The sequence below is a fragment of the Mauremys reevesii genome, linkage group 4, assembly GCF_016161935.1.
Source record: "Mauremys reevesii isolate NIE-2019 linkage group 4, ASM1616193v1, whole genome shotgun sequence".
Lineage (NCBI taxonomy): Eukaryota > Metazoa > Chordata > Testudines > Geoemydidae > Mauremys > Mauremys reevesii.
In genome coordinates, this window is record NC_052626.1 from 81,199,359 (window position 1) to 81,219,447 (window position 20,089).

The 20,089-nt window shown below is 44.2% G+C and overlaps 1 protein-coding gene across 4 annotated transcripts in view; it reads left to right on the forward strand.

Moving 5' to 3' along the window:
* ABTB2 (ankyrin repeat and BTB domain containing 2) overlaps positions 1-20,089 on the forward strand; it is a 215,464-nt gene that overhangs the window by 190,032 nt on the left and 5,343 nt on the right. For all 4 annotated transcript variants that reach the window (XM_039533711.1, XM_039533712.1, XM_039533713.1 and 1 more), the window contains 10 exons: positions 1,580-1,745; positions 5,519-5,608; positions 6,072-6,173; positions 10,143-10,239; positions 11,883-12,018; positions 13,920-14,146; positions 15,071-15,249; positions 16,182-16,287; positions 16,396-16,498; positions 17,577-17,667. In XM_039533711.1, the coding sequence (XP_039389645.1) occupies positions 1,580-1,745; positions 5,519-5,608; positions 6,072-6,173; positions 10,143-10,239; positions 11,883-12,018; positions 13,920-14,146; positions 15,071-15,249; positions 16,182-16,287; positions 16,396-16,498; positions 17,577-17,667 (1,297 nt within the window). The remainder of the gene's footprint in view (positions 1-1,579; positions 1,746-5,518; positions 5,609-6,071; positions 6,174-10,142; positions 10,240-11,882; positions 12,019-13,919; positions 14,147-15,070; positions 15,250-16,181; positions 16,288-16,395; positions 16,499-17,576; positions 17,668-20,089) is intronic.

A 20,089-nucleotide genomic window follows, 5' to 3' on the forward strand; every position in this document is an offset into this window, starting at 1 on the left:
CAATAACAAAATCCCAAGACTGTAATGTTACCTTCCTACTGAGGCAGGAGATTTGAGGTGATTTTCAAGTGTAAGTCTCTGCATTGTGGGGTGAAGTTAGGACCCACTGAACCCATCTAGTCATAGCTGCAGTGTGGTTTTCTGTCCACAATGGGGAGAAACACCATTGTAGGTGGCACCAGTTCATCTGGGCCTGAGCTGAAGGCCTTGTCCCAGGCACTGCAAACCAACACTTGTAAAATGATAGGGGTGGCTGAAAAATGCTGTTGCAAGATTTTGTACAGGCAATACAAGGTATTCCAGCCAAGTGAGTGTTGTAACACATTTTCACCCAGTGTAGGCAAAAACTTAGTAAGAACTAACAGGCAACCTTGTGCAGTGTATTAGCCCAAGAAGCTATTCTGTGTGGCCGTGGGCAACTTCTTGAAGGTATCTAGTCTTAAACCAAAACAATCTTCCTACTTAGCTCCACTGGCTAGAGGCTCACATTGGACTCTCACCTAGTGTTCCTCATGCTTGTAGATCACCAAAGTCCTCATCTGAGTTTTGGCTGTGGTGTTGTGCTGAACTCCCATGTACAATCAGGCCAGCCACTAGACGGGTGAAGGACTTTGCTAACTGGACAAGTCTGTTGTGGCATCTGGCTGCCATTTGTCATCCACCTGCAAAGACAAGAGCATGAAAAGTTACCAGATAAGTTTGAGGCCCTGAGTAAGTTTCATGCACAGCCTTCTAAGTAAAACCATGAATGCATTACTTATCTGGCAGCCCATGCAAAGTTTCAAAAGAGGTTAAAATATGTTGAGGTTGTCTAATTTTTCAAAGGAAGTTGGCAGCCAAATACTGCAGCAGCTGGGAGTTTGCGCAAGAGCCTGTGTCAGGATAAGCTACCAGTGAAGAGGCAGCAAATGAAATCACACAATGTGAGTGACCATGTCAAGGTCCAGTTGAGAGAGAAATGCCTACAACCTGGTGATGTTCCTTCAGTGCACAAGAGAGGCTCCCAGGCTCGGAATTCAGATGTCTCTCAAAAGATAAGTCTGGAGACTTACAATAATCTCCAGACTCCTTTATCTTGTTTAGAAGCAGATAGCTTAGTAGCTGTCAAGAGGAGGAGAATGGAAGGATAGGAGCCTAATATAAATAGAGGTCCCAGGAGTAAGTTTGATTTTATTGGGGTGGATCTGAGAATGGTTTGCCACCCAAAAGAGGTTATGGACAATCTTCATTATAATGCAGGGATGAAAAAATGTGGGAGTAAGGTGATAAAAGGCAAAATCTTATTTGGGAATAATAGCCAGGCTCTTACATAGCGCTATAATGATTATTTAATCATGGAACTATATTTGTACTTTTTATTTCAACAGAGTTCTTGTCCCTCTTGTTCTCTGAATATGATTTCATATACATTTGATGCATTACAATTATATAACAAGTAAACATTTCTGCAGGCAAAATAGAAAAACCCAAGAATGGAGCGTAAAGCCATGTGGAGAAGCAGTACTATAACTAATTGCTAATTTAAAACACAAACCCTCCTGAAATGATTGCTGCACTTTTTGGCCTTTGTCCTCAACAGGCCTGAATGCTGTTTTAGCTCCTTCCGAAGACTGGACGCTAAGGCTGCTACTGAAAAATTCCAGCAGGACCTGGGTTTCCGAATGTTAAATTGTGGAAGGACTGATCTGATCAACCAAGCTATAGAGGCGCTGGGACCTGATGGGGTTAACACAATGGATGATCAGGTATATGAGAAGACCCTGAGACAGTTTCCCTGCATGAGGAAATGAAATATTTTCTATAGAGCCAAATCAGTACATGATGACTTTTTATCTAGCTGAGCTTTTCTCAAGTTCTAGCTTGGGTTAGCCTGTGAACTCTTTGAGAGAATTGTTTCTACATCGCTTGCTGAGCCCCTCCATTCTCTGGAATACTTTATGGCATGTCTCTGGCAGAAATGGGGGATAGATTAGTATTCAGGATATAGAATAGGAAAGCTAGATTTTGTCTTGCACCTAAATGTTTGCAAAATTAAGATCCCTACATGCTTGCTGCCAGTGGCTGTCACCTCTGGTTCTTCAGTTGAAATTCAGGCCAGGTCAGTGAGTGACCAAAAGGTGTTACTATCTGATGGCTTTTGAGTGACCTGTATGAAGTGAGTTAGATGCTGCTCTTAGCTAGGGTGACCAGATAGCAAATGTGAAAAATTGGGACAGGGGGTGGGGTGTAATAGGAGCCTATGTAAGAAAATATCGGGACTGTCTCAATAAAATCAGGACATCTGGTCACCCTACTCTTAGCCCAGTTCCCAGTGGACATGCAAAAAGCCCCAGTTTGAACTCGCAACAGAGAGGCCAAGAAGAACTCAACAGGCAGATGACTTCTCTACCCTTTCACTTCTGAAGTGGTCTCTTCAGATCTGAGTTGAGGCACATGAGCCAAATAGCCTGGAACTGCCCATGCTGACTCTGTCCCAATGATTAACCATGGACTTCCGTACAGGGCACCTTTCCTTGCACTGAATTTACTTTGAATTAAAATATTACTTTGAGATATCTGTAGTGCTGCACATTATTGCAGGGTTGCAGACTATATTTAAATAGACCCACCTTCACAAATGCACATACACCTATTGCTTCTGCAAAAAAAATAAAATTGCTTGTTTACGGGCATTGTCCATGCAAGGTGGTTGTGCACAGGTGAGTTATTAGATGAACAGTGACCTGATTTACATAGGCTTTGTGGGCATAGGGGCAACAGCACACATTTGTGGGACACCCTGGAGGAAGACTAGTGCCACTTTTAAAACAATACAGATGGCTCCAGTCTGTTTTGTTTCATGAAAATCTGCCACTTGGGATTTTTTTCCCCTCACATTTTTGTGGTTTCAGGATATAAAGCCCAGAGGACTTTTGTTCTTTCAAAACAGATCTTTGATATTTTTTGCCTCTGATGCTTTGTTCGATGACCTGCTGATTTATTTATCCTCCACACCAAAGAAATCACAGCCCAGAGCCCATTGCTCTTGACTGAGGATTTTTTCCCCTGCAGCCAGACAGAGGGTGGGGAGTTGTTTTTCAGCCAAACTCTGCACTTTGATGGGTTTTGCTGACAGCACAAGTTAAGAGGTTTAAGACTTTGTAAACAGTTGATAGCATAGTCTCATTATCACCTGATTGATGTCATATTGTAGCCAATCCTGTTGGAGGATTTCATTAAACTAGTGTTAAGTATCGCTGTACTGGTGCTTCCTTTGTGCCTCCTCAACAGAGGACACCTCTCCCAAATTTACAGCCCAGCATCCTGGCATCTTATTGACTAAGGAGGCTTGGAGGAGGATGTCTACGGAGACATTGCTGCTCTGTGATTAGCCACTTGTATCACTGTGAAACAATGCGAGACCCTTCTTCTCTTCTCTCAGAGGCCCAGGGGCTGAGCATGCTTCCTCTGCTGCATTACCAACTAAGGATGAGGTTAAATCAAAACCCTAGATGTCAACTCTACCATCTGTGGGATCTGGATCCAGATCTAAACTTTGCAGCTGGCACCTGTTTCTGTAATGGGATGTGCCAGAGCCATCCTGCCTATGGAAAACTGACTTAAGGCCTGGAAACAGAACCCAGGGCTATTGGACAGCAGGGTGGAGTACTAACCAGAAGGAAATGAAGCCAGCCCAGCTGATATATTCATATTAGACCAGGGTTTCTCAAACAGGGGTCTCCGCTTGTGTAGGTAATGCCCCTGGCGGGCCGGGCCGGTGTGTTTACCTGCCCCGTCCGCAGGTCCGGCCGATCGCGGCTCCCACTGGCCGCGGATCGCTGCTGCGGCCCAATGGGAGCTGCTGGAAGCTCCCATTGGCCCCGAGCAGCAATCCGCGGCCAGTGGGAGCCGCGATCGGCCGGACCTGCGGACGGGGCAGGTAAACACACTGGCCCGGCCCGCCAGGAGCTTTCCCTACACAAGCAGCGACCCCTGTTTGAGAAACCCTGTATTAGACTTACCCTGGCTAAAGGAAATCATTCTTAAAATGCTACACAGTAGGCAGGAATCTCTGAGTCATTACAGGCAGGTGTGACTGCCCCACTCGTGGCAAGCAGAGCTGGACAAAACTTTCCTGGTAAAGGCCACCCAATCAAACGGAAGTGAGACAGCCGCTGACCCCACTATTCAGAACCAGGTTCAGATTTTGAAGGTGTTTGTTCAGACCCAGCTCTAGTCATAGCCCCAATACTCAGAGTAGAGTTACTGAGGTTTGAGCTTGGGGCAAGGTCTTGGGCTGATTTATGGTTTCCATTGGATGCCATTTGTTACTCATTGGTTTCATATGGTTCTGTGGGGAAAAAAATAAAACTCAGAGGTTTGGGGTGAGTTTCCTTTTGAGTTCTTGGTTTTTATCTGAACCTGAAATACAGATTAAAACTTGTGGGGAGGGGAGTGTAAAATCCCCATGAATCAAATGGAAAGATGGGGTTGTACAAACCCCTTAGAATTGAACCCCTGAGTTTGTCAGGGCTCTAGTTACAAATAAAGATGGCCCAGAACCTAAACCACAGCTTTAACTCTGAATCCACAGCTGAATTTCCTACCCTTGTAATGGGCCTGCATCAAAGCCAAACCCAAGCTCCAAGCATTCCCAGAGAAGGCAGTTCCAGCTCCAGATCAGAACTGTCCCAGATTTGGGGGCATTCAGATTCTGGCCTTTTCAGAGAGAAGCTTAAGCAGCATGTGTGGGATCCAAACTCCACACCTGGCATTTGGAGCCAGGGTTTGATTCAGGCCCCTTTGTGTGGGGATGAGGCTGTTTGATTAGTGCAGAGATGCCCCCTGTGAAAAATTCAATCAAATATTTTAAAAGCCCAGAGAATGAAAAGTGAAAAAACCTGAGATGTGATCTTCAATTTATTTCATCATGAAAGCATTTTGGCCATTAGCATCCTGGGCTTGGCTATTTTTGGAGTGATTTATTTGTAAATAGGGCCAGTCTAGCTCATGAGTAATCTCTGGCTGGTCATTGTTTAAACAGAGAGAAAGTAAGAGAGAGAGATTTTATGGGTAGAAATGTTCTGTCAGTGCTGAAATACTTTAACAAATATTGTTTTACCAATGGAGACCGTGTTTGCCAAGAAAACACCTCTGTTTGTTTCTTCTAATTTCTGCTTAAGTTTCCCTGGCCCAGGAGGATGCAAGGAGCTCTGTTCTTTTCCTGCTGCCTCTAAAACATGGCTCAATGTAAAGATTAAGATTTTAAATAACCCATTTAAAATTATTGCTAGCTCATCTGCTATTTATTCGATGTAGGACACGTCACATTCCTATTTTAATGTCTTGATTTCTCCCACAGCATGCAGATATCACAAACGCATATACATCTCCCATGCACATGCGCACACATTGTACATCACACACTGCACATATACATAGATACATACAGTACAGACCCAGTCCCATCGGGCCCCTTTGGCAGATGGATTCTCTGTTGTTAGACATGTCTAACTGTTGCTGACTTTTCTTCCTGAAGGGTATGACCCCACTAATGTACGCCTGTGCTGCTGGAGACGAAGCCATGGTCCAGATGCTGATTGATGCTGGAGCAAATTTGGATATACCAGTAAGTAAGGGCCAAACCCAGGAAAACTGCTCATCTTTGACTTGTAAATAAGCAGGATCGGTTACGAAATCTCTCCTGGCAACCAAAAGCTCCAGCTTGTGGAGTTTGTACACCAGACCCACGGAAGGGCCTTCCTTTCAGAGCTCATTGTTTCAAGGTTTTGTGAGAAATAAAGTCCAAAGCCCCTTGGAGTGCTTGGTGGCTGAAATAATGATTGACATAGGGAGCAAATAAGGTCTCCTTTTGGAAAGAGCAGCCACTAAGGGAAATCAATAGGCACATTAGAGAAGTCTAGAAGATAGATCACAAGGATTAGCACTGGCAGCACACTCTGAATGGTGTTAGTTTGTCACCACCAGGGGTTGTTATTCTCCAGGGAAATGCCAATTACAGTGGAGTCTGAAGAATATGGGAGAGAGACAGAGACTGCAATGGTCAATAACTGAGCTTTTCATGTTCCCAGGTTCCTGGCAGCAATCCCCGATACCCCTCAGTCCATCCCGACAGCCGGCACTGGACTGCGCTCACCTTTGCTGTTCTACATGGGCACATCTCCGTAGTTCAGGTAAGCAAAGGGAAGGGAGACACAGTTGTCACGAATCCTTAAAATATACATTGAGAATGAGGGGTGATATATTTCTCTGCGCACAGGGCAGGGAGCCAGGACCTCCTAGCTTTTAAACCCAGCTCAGACCCGGGTTCCCTTTGTGGCTTTGGTCTCCAAGTCTTTTTAAAATCATTGCTTATCCATGTACCTGTAAAATGAGGGGAATGTGACTTCCCTTACAGAGTGCTTTGGGGGTTGATTCGTTAAGCTCTGGAAAGGCTTTGACAATGAAACATCCTACAAATTCTGATTCTTTTTTCTATTTACTATATTACTATTTCTATATTAATTTCTTGTGTTTTTCTGGACTCAGCCACTAACTATGGTGTCTGGTGAACTGGTGCTTTCAGGGGAGTGTGTGAAAGTATGGGCAGAGCGCTTGGGCAGCATGTTTCTTGAAAACATTAGCTATGGTCCGAATACTTTTCATAAGTGCAAAAATCGAGTTGCCTGTCCATTCCTTCTTAAAAGCCCGCTCCTGAGAGAAGCAGAGCACTCAGTGCTCCCTTTGCATGCCCTGCAAGTTGCATGTTCCAGCCCTAAAAGCTGTGACTCTCCTAGAATAGGGTCTGAATGTATCATCAGTGAGAGTGCTGCTACTTCCAGCCGCTCACTAGGTACATTTGGATTCCCTTCCTGCAAGCTCTGTGCTTGCTCATTGCCAGCCTTTCTGCTGAATTCACACAGAGGGCATGCAGAATTGGGTGCTGGGCATGCCTTGTGGAGCCCTCCAATGTACCCACCCTCTCTCTCTAACTTCAGGGTGAGTTCAAAAGTGATCCACAGGAGGTTTTCTGCAGCTGGTGAGGCAATAAGCAATTTCTATTCAGCTCTCAAGGAAGACACAACTATAAGCTAACGTGAGGGGGTTTCATATTTGGTTTTACAAATGTATGCAAATATTAATGCAAATTAGATTCATCCTTCATGTCCTTGGCAAGTTGCCAGTGCACTCTTTGGCTTTTCAAAGGTTGTACAATTTTAATTTACATGTGAGATAATACATATGATACTCTCAGGAGACAGTGCTGAGAATTACATCAACAAGGCTCCTTGGACTGAACTTAGCCTTCTGCTCCTCTGGGCCGTATTATGTTGCCTGCAGCGAGTGTTTATTCACTTAGATGTTTTAAGTATTTAAACTTCTAAATCTAATGTCAAAACCTTCCCTACAATGATCATCACTGAAAGAGTCCTATCTCCGCTTTCTCTGAACGTAGTAAAGCCCAATGGAATTGCCTCTTTCTTGATATCCATGACTGGATTTCCCAGATCTAGCTTGTCCATCAAGGGAGAAATAAATCAGTAAGTAGAAAAAAATCATTGTCCTCCACCAGCAATATTATGCTGAAAATGTAAATGTGAAATTACCAGGCACAATCACGCTTCCAGTCTGTGCCGAGGCAAGTGACATAATAAATTGATGACCACCTGTGGCTCAGTTATTGTCATTGTGCTGCATACTATGGCTGCTCAGAAATGCATGCTGTAGCACCAGCACGAATAGAACCCAGATCCTCCTGCCCCAAAAGCACAGGTTCTTGCCACATGAATTAAAAGGAGACTCTCCATCAACTACCAGCAGTATAAGGCTTATGACATATAGCTGGATGATTCCGACTCTGTCCAGTAGAGGAGCAGTGGTTGTCCCAGAAGGAAGAATCCCAACTAGCTGCCTTCTGTGGCTATGCATGGTCAATGGGGTGTCTGCCCCTGCCTGGAAATATGTATGTCCAAATCTGCTTTGTTATTCTTATAAATGAAGGGTGGTTCTTCAAGTGCCGCTCCCCATATGTATTTCCCATGAGGGTCTGCATGTACACCATGTGCCTGAGTCTGGCAATTCTAACAAGTAGTGTCCATTGGCCTGCACTTGCACAGTAGTTCACCTCATGCTTAAGACCAAGGGCATAAGAGCCATGTGCAGCCCATCACCTCTCCAGTTCCTTCTTACCACCACATGGCCTGCGTCAGAATCCCTGTGTCCATGGATTTCTCCAGCTTTTATCCTTATTCTCTAAGTACATTTGTAAATAGTTTATATTTGCATAGTTAGAGCTTCTGGTATAGTTAGGCTTTCCACCCCCTATAATGGGGACTCCTTCTCCACGGTCTGGCACTATGCCCGGAGTCCCAGCATTCAAGAACTGCGTCTCACTTCTTCATCATGAGTGATGATCACCAACACTGTCTCTACTGTTTGGTTGAGATGCATGTTGCTGCGAAGTGCAGAATCTGTTGCTCTTTTCTGCCATAAATCCGTAAAGCTCATGAGCATCCTAAATTCCTCCCCAAGGTTATTTCAGATTTTCATGTCAACCAAGCTATCCATCTATCTGTTTTTTCCTCCAAAACCCCATACCTTGGTTGAGGAGAGGAAGCTGCCTTCCCTCAACGTCAGATGCACCTTGGCGTTCTATCTGTCGAGAACTAAATCTATCAGAAAGTATCCTAGGCTGTTTCTTGCCATAGTTTAGAGTTTGTTTGTAAGAACAAGCTACACCCTCTCACAGGATCTCTAAATGGATTTCTGGGTGCATCATCATGTGCTACCAATTAGTGCACATCTCTCCACCTGACGGGGTAAGGGCATACTCCACCAGAGCACAAACTGCCTCTACAGCATCAGTGCACGAAATACCATTACTGGACATATGCAGGCAGCCATCTGGAATTCCATTCACACCTTCACTAAACACTACACGCTAGTTTAAGTCTCCAGTGCAGACCCAGTAGAGGGAACTGCAATAATTCAAGCATCTGTCTTGCACCCCCACTCCAGTCTGAGTACTGCATGTCAATCACCCACATGTGGAATACAGATAGGGACCAGCACTTGAAAAAGAAATGGATGTTACTTACCAGCAACTGGAAATTCTTTGAGAAGTGTGGTCCCTATCTGCCTTCCATCCCCTCTGCTTTGGATCTTACTAGATTTGCTGTACGAGGAACTGGAGAGGCATTGGACCACACTGCCTCCTATGTCCTCAGTCTGGAGCCCAAGGTGAATGACTGCACCTGTGCAGGCCAATGGACACTGCTTGTTAGAATTTACATGCACATGCACCACGTGTCAAATGCAGCTAGGGACCACACATCTCAAAGAACTTCCAGTTACAGCTAAGTAACCTCCATTTCCTGCCAGTTGACTCCGCTCCGCTTGATGGTGTCAATGTGACTTTGATACTTTTTGCTACTTCAAATGTTTGAAAAGGATATTGTCCCCACTCCTTCATGGCCAATTACTGCTGGATTAGCGCCAGTCCGCTTGCAAAGAGTTCCCCTAGGGTTGGAGCTGGTGAACTCCTGGCCAAAGTAAAGACACATTTTTGTGCCCCAAATGAGGATTAGGCTTCATGGGTGGCAAGTCAGGGAAGCCCGAGGAGTCTCCTCATCCAGAATCTGCAGGGCCTGAGGTTCTGGCAGAGCAGTTTGGCCTATTGTGGCAAATTTCCTTAGCCATCTTGTCTGCTTCTTGCACAGCATGTAAACAAATGGCAGGGACTTCCCACACTGCAGAAGCATCTAACTCTTTTGAAGCTGGAGAACAGATGAAAATGTGCCCATTGGGATACAATAAATAGGGGCCTTTAGTCTCCTGTCCACCGGATAACTTCCACCAGAACTAGACTGACTATAACAAAAAAAAGTACAAGAAAGAGAGAAGAAATAAATAAATCTATAAAGAGATGTTAGCCATGAGTCCCTAGGCTTCAGTCCCAGACTCAAGCAACAAACAGATGCAGGTGAGAGGTGAGTGTGCCTTGCGATGGATATTTTTCCTTTAGTTGTTGCTGAGCTCCCTTTTGTGTTTTTCACCCTTTGCTAAGGACCTAATGGGTTTCCCTCCCAACACACAGGCTCTTCTGTTGTGTCTTTGTGAATTGCTCTGTTCTGAACTTCTTGTCTCTGAATGGTCTTTTGCAGCTGCTCTTGGATGCTGGTGCCCATGTTGAGGGCTCCGCAGTTAACAGCGGTGAGGACAACTATGCTGAGACCCCACTTCAACTGGCTTCGGCAGCAGGTGAGTCAAAGACAGTTACATTCTCACTCCCAAGATCAAGGGAAAACTATGGCAGAAGTATTGCTATGGGTCAGATGTTTAGCTTGGGGGGAGGGATAGCTCAGTGGTTTGAGCATTGACCTACTAAACCCAGGGTTGTGAGTTCAATCCTTGAAGGGGCCATTTAGGGATCTGGGGCAAACATTTGTCTGGGGATTGGTCCTGCTTTGAGCAGGGGCTTGGACTAGATGACCTCCTGAGGTCCTTCCAACCCTGATAGTCCATGATTTTAGTTACAAGTTGGGATTTATTTTGCATTGTACTTTAAGCCAATTAACAATGAAAGATATAATGAAAATTTCAAACTAGGTAGCTTCAGGGGTTAGATAATGGGATATAGTACTTTTTTCATGCCTAAATCACTAGTGGAAGCCTAGCCCAGGTTAGCAGCATCTGAGAGTTGTTACCATCTGCTGTTTGGTGACCATCCTGAAATGTGTTGCTGTAAATCAGCTCAGTCCACATTTACCACTGCCACTAATTATCACTTCCTGCCAACAGTCTCAGCAGGGAAGCCACGTGCTGAGTGGGACTGCAATGTGCTTTCATGGGGCAGCATTGGGAAAGTTAGGCTGCCACTGTCCATCCTCTGCCTCTCCTGGAGCTGAACAGCCTCCACGGCTATCAGACTAGCATCTTTCATCAGCCCGAGTCACACTGGGAAAAAACATCTTAGGTTGTACAAAGATCTGTGTTTTATCTCATTTGTTTAAAAAAGAAACAAAATTTTGGGCCTATTCTCCAAGAAGGTGCCACCTCAGGGGTTTACATGGCATGTAAGGACTTACCTGTGCCAGCCCAAAGATCATTATTCTTCTCCATCACCTGCAGCCTACCATTTTGGTTTTCCTCTGTTCTTTCTCCATCATTTGAAGCCTGATTATTATGGGATGGATTCTCTGGTTTGTTCTTTTTGTGTCATCCCAATGGCATAAAGGGAGCAGAAGGTCGTCCCCAAAGCTGTTGTAGCTGGCTCTCCCACCACCACTCCCTGCAGCCTCTGGCAGTGGGGTGGAGGGTGGCTGGAATGCATGTTGCTCCAGTTATCCACGGCTGCTGGATGACCCCTTGGGGGGCCATAGCCAGCTAGCACAGTTTAGAGCAGCCCCCAGATTCTCTGTTGGACCCCCTTTTAGCTACACTCAGCAGGAGCTGACAGCTGAGAATCTGGCCCTATTGAAGCCAGATACATGTACATCTGCTTGTAGTGTAGTTTGACTTCAAGATGTTGAAACACATGAGGGAAATGTTACTTTTTTAAAAAATAGTAAAAAATACCTCTTTCTTCCCTCCCTCCCATCCCCCATTTATATATAAAGATGTGCCTGTGCTTCAAATAGAATACAGGACTGGGTGCCAGAACTCCTGGGTTCTCTTCTGAGCTCCACCTCTAACTAGTTGTGTGGCACTGGGCAGCTTAGCCTCTCTGTGTCTGTTTCCTCCATCTGTAAAATGGGGGTGGTAATATTTATCTCCCGCTCAGGGGTGTTGTGAGGCCTAATTAACGCTTGTGGGGTATTATAGAAGTGCTCAGGACAAGTACTCTATGCCTTTTAAAGGATGCTGGAAAATGGAATTATTGTTACTTTTCTGCCAATTCTTAGGGAACTACGAGCTGGTCAGTTTGTTACTGAGCAGGGGCGCAGACCCCCTCCTGAGTATGATGGAAGTCAATGGGATGTCCTCATCGCTTCACGAAGACATGAATTGCTTTAGTCACTCAGCCGCACATGGGCACAGGTAAACCTCTGTTCAAGATCAGCCTTAAATTGAAGACCCTCTCAGTGCGGAGAGTCACATACAATTGTACAGGTTCACTGAGGTCTCTTGCCTGAGAACAATGTTGTAGGCTACCCCTATTTGCACACAGGCTGTATCGTGGCCTTACACCACAGTTCCCAGACCAAAAATCCCTATCCACACTGGTCTAGGAAGTGTTGCTAGAACCCTCCTGGCAATAGCCATGTTTTAATGCAGTCGAGTCGCTAGCATTATTCTGACTCTAGCGTGGCCAGACCCTGCATTTACTTTTGAAATGCAGCCCCCAGATTGTAAAGTAATTATCACTTTAAGTGGTTCTATTCCCAAAATAACTGTGTAAAACTGGCACCTTCTTATTCAACAGATGCAATCCCTCTGGGTTTGCAGATCTATATTTTAGTCACTAAAATCAGCAAATAAGTTTCTCCTGCTTTTTTCACACCTGTTAGCAGCACTACAGAGCCACCACAGCTAGGAGAGAAGGAGCTAGATGTGTTTCTGGATCAGGCAGCAACATCAGAATTGTTAAGTTCCAACCGCAGGGCACAATTCCGAAGATGTGGGTTGCATGTGTATACTGGAGGCAGAATTTAATGGCAGTGGGGTTGCCGAGGTGTAACCTGAGGCAGAATTAGGTCTGCCGAAACTTTAATAAAGATGATGTGTGAATCAGAAAAAAAAAACAGCTTGGCTCTTCCCTCCCAGTTTGTGTTTGCAGGGTTGGTATTTAGAAATAACATTTTATTATCTGTAAACTGATCCGGAAATCATTCTAGCCCAGTTTCCATCAGAGAAATTAGCATTGGTGTAACCACATTGATATAGTTATACCAATTCCAAATCCTTAACCTAGATGTATTGCAGCAGCGTACAACTGGGCTTATATCAATGCAGCACGTGCTGGTAATTTACCAGATTGAATCACAACAATGTAAACCTCACTTTATATTGGTGCAGTATATCTGCATTAAGGCTTGGCTCCCCAAGAACTACAGTGATGTAGTTATACTGGCAAACATTTTCCTAGTGCTACTTTCCATGATTCAAGAGCATGTGAAATGTTGCACCTTATCTTTTCAGGGTTAACATCCTTGATTGTGCAATGTCTTAAGGTAAAGCATCTGATGAGTTAATTGTGCCACAGTAAGAGTCCTCTTTCTATAACATGTTCTTACTGTGCAAATAATGAAGTTAAGCCTCCTGTTTCTGGATGATTTTTGTGGGAGGGTGATCAGAAGGCATGAGATTATGTAGTATCAATTCATGCAGAAAGGGTAAAATCCAGTTCTTTATGCACTGAGAGCGCCAGCTAGTGGCAATTCAGCACAACATCTTATGTGCGCTTGATTGTCTTGGATAGCCAACATCTGTCCCTTAAGGCTTCTCGCATCTGTAGGAAAACCAAGGACCCAGGCATTCTAAAGGGGACCCTTGGGTGTTAGACAGAGGCAAGCCATTGCTAGTGGTTGCTGGTCTGCCAGCCACACAAAGCAAACACTGGTGGGATTTGATAAAATCAGTCCTGACTAAACTGCCATAATAATGTTTGAAGACCCAATCATTAGAGGAACCCAGCTCCATTTCTGAGGGGAGGAGGAAGGCATAGGTGCTGGAACTAGGGGATTGAGGGGTGCTGCTGCACTCCCTGGCTTGAAGTGGTTTCCATTATATACAGGGTTTACAGTTTGGTTCACTGGCTGTCAGCACCCCCACTATAAAAACTGTTCCAGCACCGCTGGAGGAAGGGTTCATCTCTGGAAAGAAATGAGTCACTCAGTCAGGCTTCCAGGACTTCTGGGTCCAAATCACCCTGCCTGGCCTGTCTGGTTTGTGGGCCTTTCATTTATTAAAGAGCAATTCCTCTTCTTTTTCCTCCACAGAAACGTGCTACGCAAGCTCCTGACCCAGCCCCAGCAGTCGAAGGGAGATGTTCTCTCACTGGAAGAGATTTTAGCTGAGGGAGTAGAGAGTGACACCTCCAGCCAGGACAGCTCCAACGAGGGGCAGGTCAGGCTGTGTAAAACCAGGATGAAGGCCCTGCAGGAGGCTATGTATTACAGTGCTGAGCATGGCTACGTGGACATCACCATGGAGCTCAGGGTACTCGGTAAGTAGCTAGAACCTAATAACCTATCTCTGCGAGAGCAGGGATTACAGGTCACTAGGAGAAGGGCCTGCACCATCAAATTCAAACCTGACACACATTGATGGGATCTTAGGGTAGTCGCTAATTTAAATAGAAAATGACATCAAACTGTTTACTGATCACTCAGCTGCATATTCAAAAGGGCCTACTGATTTGGGATATCCCAATTTCTGGAACAGCCTGGGACCTGAGGATCAGAGCAGCTGAGCCCTTCACTCCACTCCATTTGAAGTCAGTTGGAGTTGTGAGTGCTCAGCACATCTGAAAACTCAGGCCCCTCTGAAGTGTTTCAAGTTGAGCTCTCAAAACCAGAGACAGACAATGCCCAGGCATAGGATTTGAGGACCCAGAGTGCACCTCTTCTTACACTTGTATGTAGTCGACTGAAGACTTTGAAATGTGCATGTCTAGATAAGATAGCTCATCAGAACAAGCAGGCCGCAATACTGAATTATAGCAATCACAATGGGTTTATATAAGATTGGTTATTCCCTATGCTGTAATGGTGCAGCTAATCTGCAGAATTTAGATTGCTGCACTATGCTTGCGGAGAAAAACAATGCACGGAATGAAGGTTAAAAGGGTAGCAGGCTTGGCAAGAACCAGGAACTCCTGAGTTCTAAGCTTTAGTCCTGACACTGATTTTCTCTGTGACCATGGGCAAGCCACTTCACTTTCCTTTGACTCAGTTTCCTAACTTTTAAAATGGAGATTGTGGTACAGTTGCTTCCCAGGTGTGCTGGGAGGGCAAATTAGTTGTGTAAAGTGTAAAGCACTTTCAAAATAAAAAGAGCGACTTAAATGCTGCTGCTGACTACAACAAGAGAGGAAGTACCCTCTTGCCTGCTATTTCAGCCCCTCACTTTCCCTTGTGTCTGGTTACAGGAATCCCGTGGAAGCTTCATGTGTGGATTGAGTCATTACGGACAACCTTCTACCAGTCTCGCTATTCAGTCGTGCAGAACCTCTTAAGGGAGTTTGTCACTATTAAGGAGGAGGACTATAACGAAGAGCTGGTTAACGAAGGGCTGCAGCTAATGTTTGATATCCTCAAAACCAGCAAAGTAATCATTCATTTTTTAATATGAAGTTCAAATCCTTTGATCTGGGCGTTTTTGGTTATTGTTTGTACTAGAAGCAATGTAAACCCATGTCAGGGTCCCAATGAATTATGGATGTACAGACAGCCATGGCTATGTTTACCCAAGCTCATGTAATATTGCACTACCCGGGCTCAAGAGAGAAGGGATCCAATACTTGCTTCCTCCATGTCAAAGATGCTCATTCTAATGGAAATGGAAATCCTTGTATAAATATTCTCAGCAAAAACTTTAGTGATTTGCTTTTGGAACTGAGTGTGTTTACAGTAATGAAACGGATTACCTGCAAAGTACTGGGGAACTCAGGCTGTCAGTAGCATCTCATCTACCTTCCTGGAATTTTCTGAACATTGCTATTCACTAACAGCTAATAATCTTTTTTCTTTCTTTTGAAAGTTGGCCTGACCATGCTTCCATTGAATTCAATGGTAGTTTTTGCATTGATTTCAGTAGGAGTAAGATCAAGTCCTATATCGTTGTAGACTCTCCCTGGAGATAGCAGGGAGAGGGAGTGGCTGGTTAAAAACTAATGCAAAATTTGAACTTTAAAATGTTGCGCTGCACTGCACTAATCTGATACATTAGGAACAGAGTTTCCTCATAAGCCACACTATGGACTTTGTTGTGTAGAAGTTGGGGGAGCTTTGCTGTGTAAGGACTGAGCTCTCTTAAATTAATTCTTTTTCCTTGACATATGTGTGCCATAATATTTTTGTGGTGAAATTCACCCATCTGCATAGGTCTTGAGTTGGCCTCTCTGCACAGAGCCCTTATAGACAAAGTAGTCCTTAAAAGTAGCAAAGGACGATTCTTATTATATAAGCAGCAAGCAAACTATTACAGCCTGTGGAGCCTACTTTTAAGCACTAATGATATAAATTCCTTCTTCCTTACAGAATGATTCTATCAACCAGCAGCTTGCAGCCATCTTCACCCACTGCTATGGCAGCAGTCCTATACCCAACATTCCTGAAATACAAAAGACTTTGCCGGCCCGGCTTGGTGAGATACTCAGCTTTATCTCAGTTTCCACAGTGGTTTTGCTTCTTCTCTTTGCCATGCTGCAGCGTTTTAAACTCTCCCCCCCCCCCCACATCTTTTTTCCAACAGATCCTCACTTTCTAAACAATAAAGAAATGTCTGATGTAACTTTTCTAGTGGAAGGAAAGCTGTTTTATGCACACAAAGTCCTGCTGGTTACTGCTTCCAACAGGTGAGTCAGCCTCCATGAACTACATCTAGTAACTGCAGCTGTGTTATTTGTGCTAAATGGAGATTAGTAATGGAGGACAGGGGCCCATAATCCCTTACCCAGATGAGCAGCCCTTAATCACCCATAGTCTCAATGGGGCTACTGGCATGAGTAAAGGCTACTCATTTGAGTTTACATGACCAAGCCACAAAACTTTTAGAGCCAGATTTGCCTACGCTCAGACCATTAGAGTGGGGTAAGGCCTGATTTTCTACCCACTCCCAATGCAGGTTAGAACAACAAGGGGGCTGCTCTGACATGCACCAGCGGTTAATGTTTTCTAAGGAACTGTTCAACAGCTGAGTGTAGTTGGAGTGCAGCTTGCTCTGGCTACTTCCTTCCCACCCCTCCTTGCCTCTCACCCTCCACTGCATTCAAGGCTGAGGGAAGGACAGTGTAGGAGCTGGCTATTCTAGCTCTGTACTTACTGGAGCCTGCCTCACCCCAGCGAAGTCCTCAGCAAAAGTGTTAAGGCCAGATTCTGTCCTCTTTTGCACCCCAGGAGCAAAGGGGAGTGAGGGAGGTAAAGAATGTGGCTCTTTAGCACTGTGTACTTTAAAAAAACAAACAAACACAAAATACACTGAATCCCCAATATATTTTGTCCTTGCGCCTCACATGGAGATATTGTTCAGTTGATTCTATTATAGGATCAGTTATTTGCTTTTAAAACTAATATTAATGCAATATACAATTCTCAGGATTTTATTCAGCTCTGTCTCACTCCAGTTTTATGTGACTCTAACGCCATTGATTTCAGTGCAATTAGAGCACCTTAAAACTGGAGTAACGTGGGAGTGAATTCAGTGCTGGGGAGTTACAGATTTTGCTGTCAGACGTTTACAGTTTAGTTGCTGTTAAAGATGATGGAAACATATTGCTTGATTGTTTTGGAAAATATAAAGTATAAATGCAAATACACTAGGACCAAGATTCTCCAGTTCCCCTTTGCTTACTGACAACTAATCCAAGTAAAGATGATGCAGAGTGGCAAAAATGCAGGAATCTATTATGCAAACTTCTGTCTCCATTTTCTCAGGTTTAAGACTCTGATGACCAATAAAACAGAACTAGACAGCCAAGGCAGTAAGACTGTTGAAATTAGTGATATGAAATACAATATTTTCAAGGTATGTAAATTATGTGCATCCTTCCCATTAGCACTGTTTGTCTCCTCCTGTACTTATTGTGAAGCAAAAGCTACAAGTTCTAATGCCAGAGATAAACGATAACACCAGCAATTACACCAATTCAAGTATCTCTGCATTTTTAGGTGTGTTCTGATCTGCATCCAAACTTGTCAGCTTGGGCCTAGCTCTGAAAAGAATACGATTGGATTTTTTGTTTTTAATGCAGCTGATCGCCTTCATAATGGAGGACAAATGAGGTCTTTTATTGAGTACTTTTTTGTAGTTCTGGAAGTTCCCAGGCACAATTTTCATGCTGTGTTAAGCAAAAAAATAAGCCTGGTTAGAGCCGGAGAACTGCCAGGCTTCACATTAATTCAAATCAGACTATCAGAAGTCTATGGGGCTCTCTTTAAAGACTTGACGCTGAGAATTCCACTTTTACTTTTGTTGATGTTTCCATATTTAAAGTGACCTGAGGGAGGTTCATTCATGATGAAAAGAGGGTAGGTTTAAAAAAAAAAAAAAAAAAAAAAAAAAAAAAAGGCAGGTCAGTGAAATCCAATAGTCAGGCATTGTTCCAGCTTTCCAGATCTGCATTTCAAATTAGGAAGGAAATGTGCAGAATAGAGAAATCTGAAAGTGCAGAACAGCTGAAAGTCTGTAACTGTTTCACTAAAGTGTTTAGGACTCATCTTGGCTTTCTCCCTCACAATTTCTCTCTATGGTCATCACCACATAGTATCTCTGCATCCAGTGGGAATAATTTGAGCACAGAAACATCCCTACTGCTCTATCCTAAGAGGGTTTCCTATGTTTTGTATTTGAATTGAAAAGCAATTGCAATGTCTGTATCCAAGCTGTGCAGCTCAGGCCCATGACCTGAAGAGAATAAAGTTGAGTGTATTAAGGCAGGTCTCCTTAACATAGCATGAAGATCTTTGATCAATGGGCTTTTGTGGTTCAGGAAACTTCAAGGCATGATTTTCAGGTGTGGTGTTTGCAGTGTCAAAGGGGGCAGGGAGAGGATTTTGCCTTTCTGGATAATGTGGTAGACTGAAAAGTAATACATTGAAAACCATAAGAAATGACCACTAAAAGGGGCCTTTTAACGAAGTAGAGAGGGAGCAGATGTATAGGGGAGACTTTGGGGCACGTTTAGAGGACACGAGATTACCTACTAAAAGTGGTATCATTGTCACTGTTTAGGGGAGAGAGTTTTGCCTAGTGGATAAAGCACTAGACCAGTGGTTCCCAAACTTTAACAACCTGTGAATCCCTTTCACTAAAATGTCAAGTCTAGTGAACCCCCTCCTAACAATGAGTATTTCCAGGGATTTTCACCTTTACCTGAGTATAAATTATAAAAGCAGTGATCTTTAAAATATTGTAATGATAAATAATTAATAATAGTGTGTAATGAGCATGTCATACAAACAATTTTTATATTTTCATTACATTATGAAAACGGCAATGCTCTTCCAAGATCTCACTTTCGTAGCTTGTATCATTTTGAATAAGCCTGTTATAAGACAAGGCTCCTATATTTCATCAAGGAGTATCAGATGTGAAACAGCATGAAGGTATTTAAGAAGCCAACTCAAAGAGTTCCTCCTACACAAGCATTCAGGTCTTGAGCAGTCCAGGCAAATAGCGCATGTTACAAAAAGGCTTAAACTTGTTCTTCATAATAATTTAAAAAACAACACTAGCTGCCTATTTAATTTTAAAAACAGCAAAAAATATCCACCTCCCTTTCCATTGCTTATAAGGAGTCTTGAAGTTTAAATCTCCTCAGTGTGATAGAGATGCTTGCTTTGATCCGCTTAGCTCTTGGAAGTCCAGGGGCTCCGTGCTGCTGGCCCTGTGCTGCCCAGGGTCCCTAGGAACAGCTCTGCCCGCCATTAGGGAATTTTTTCCCATAACCCCCCTGTAACATTTCACGAACACCCCAGTTTGGGAACCACTGCACTAGACTGAGATTCAAGAGACCTGGGTTCTGTTCAGCAGCAGGCATAGGGATCAGGTTTTGCTAGAACGATGAGCCCCTGACTGCAGCTGCTTGGCACTACTGCAATATAAATAGTAGTAAATGGGATGACCTTGGTTTTCAAGTGAAAAATCCAGTTCCCTGATAATGGGGAAGGGGCAGGAGAGTGGTTTTGGAACAGTAGGGAGGTGAGCATGGGAGGGTGAGAGGAAAGGGTGCCCATGCCTGTTTCCTCAGCCAAACTACTCCTCTATTTCCCTGCCCCAAACCCCCCGTCTGAAAGACTTGGGGTATGGGGAGACTTATTGGAAGCTCTAGGGGGAGGGCAGCGTGTCACCATCTGGCAGGCCGTACTGTGCACATGCACTAAGCTAGCCTGCCACCAATTTCGCTGCCTGGCAGCTCCTGGGTGCGGCTAGCCTGCAAAGCTTTACA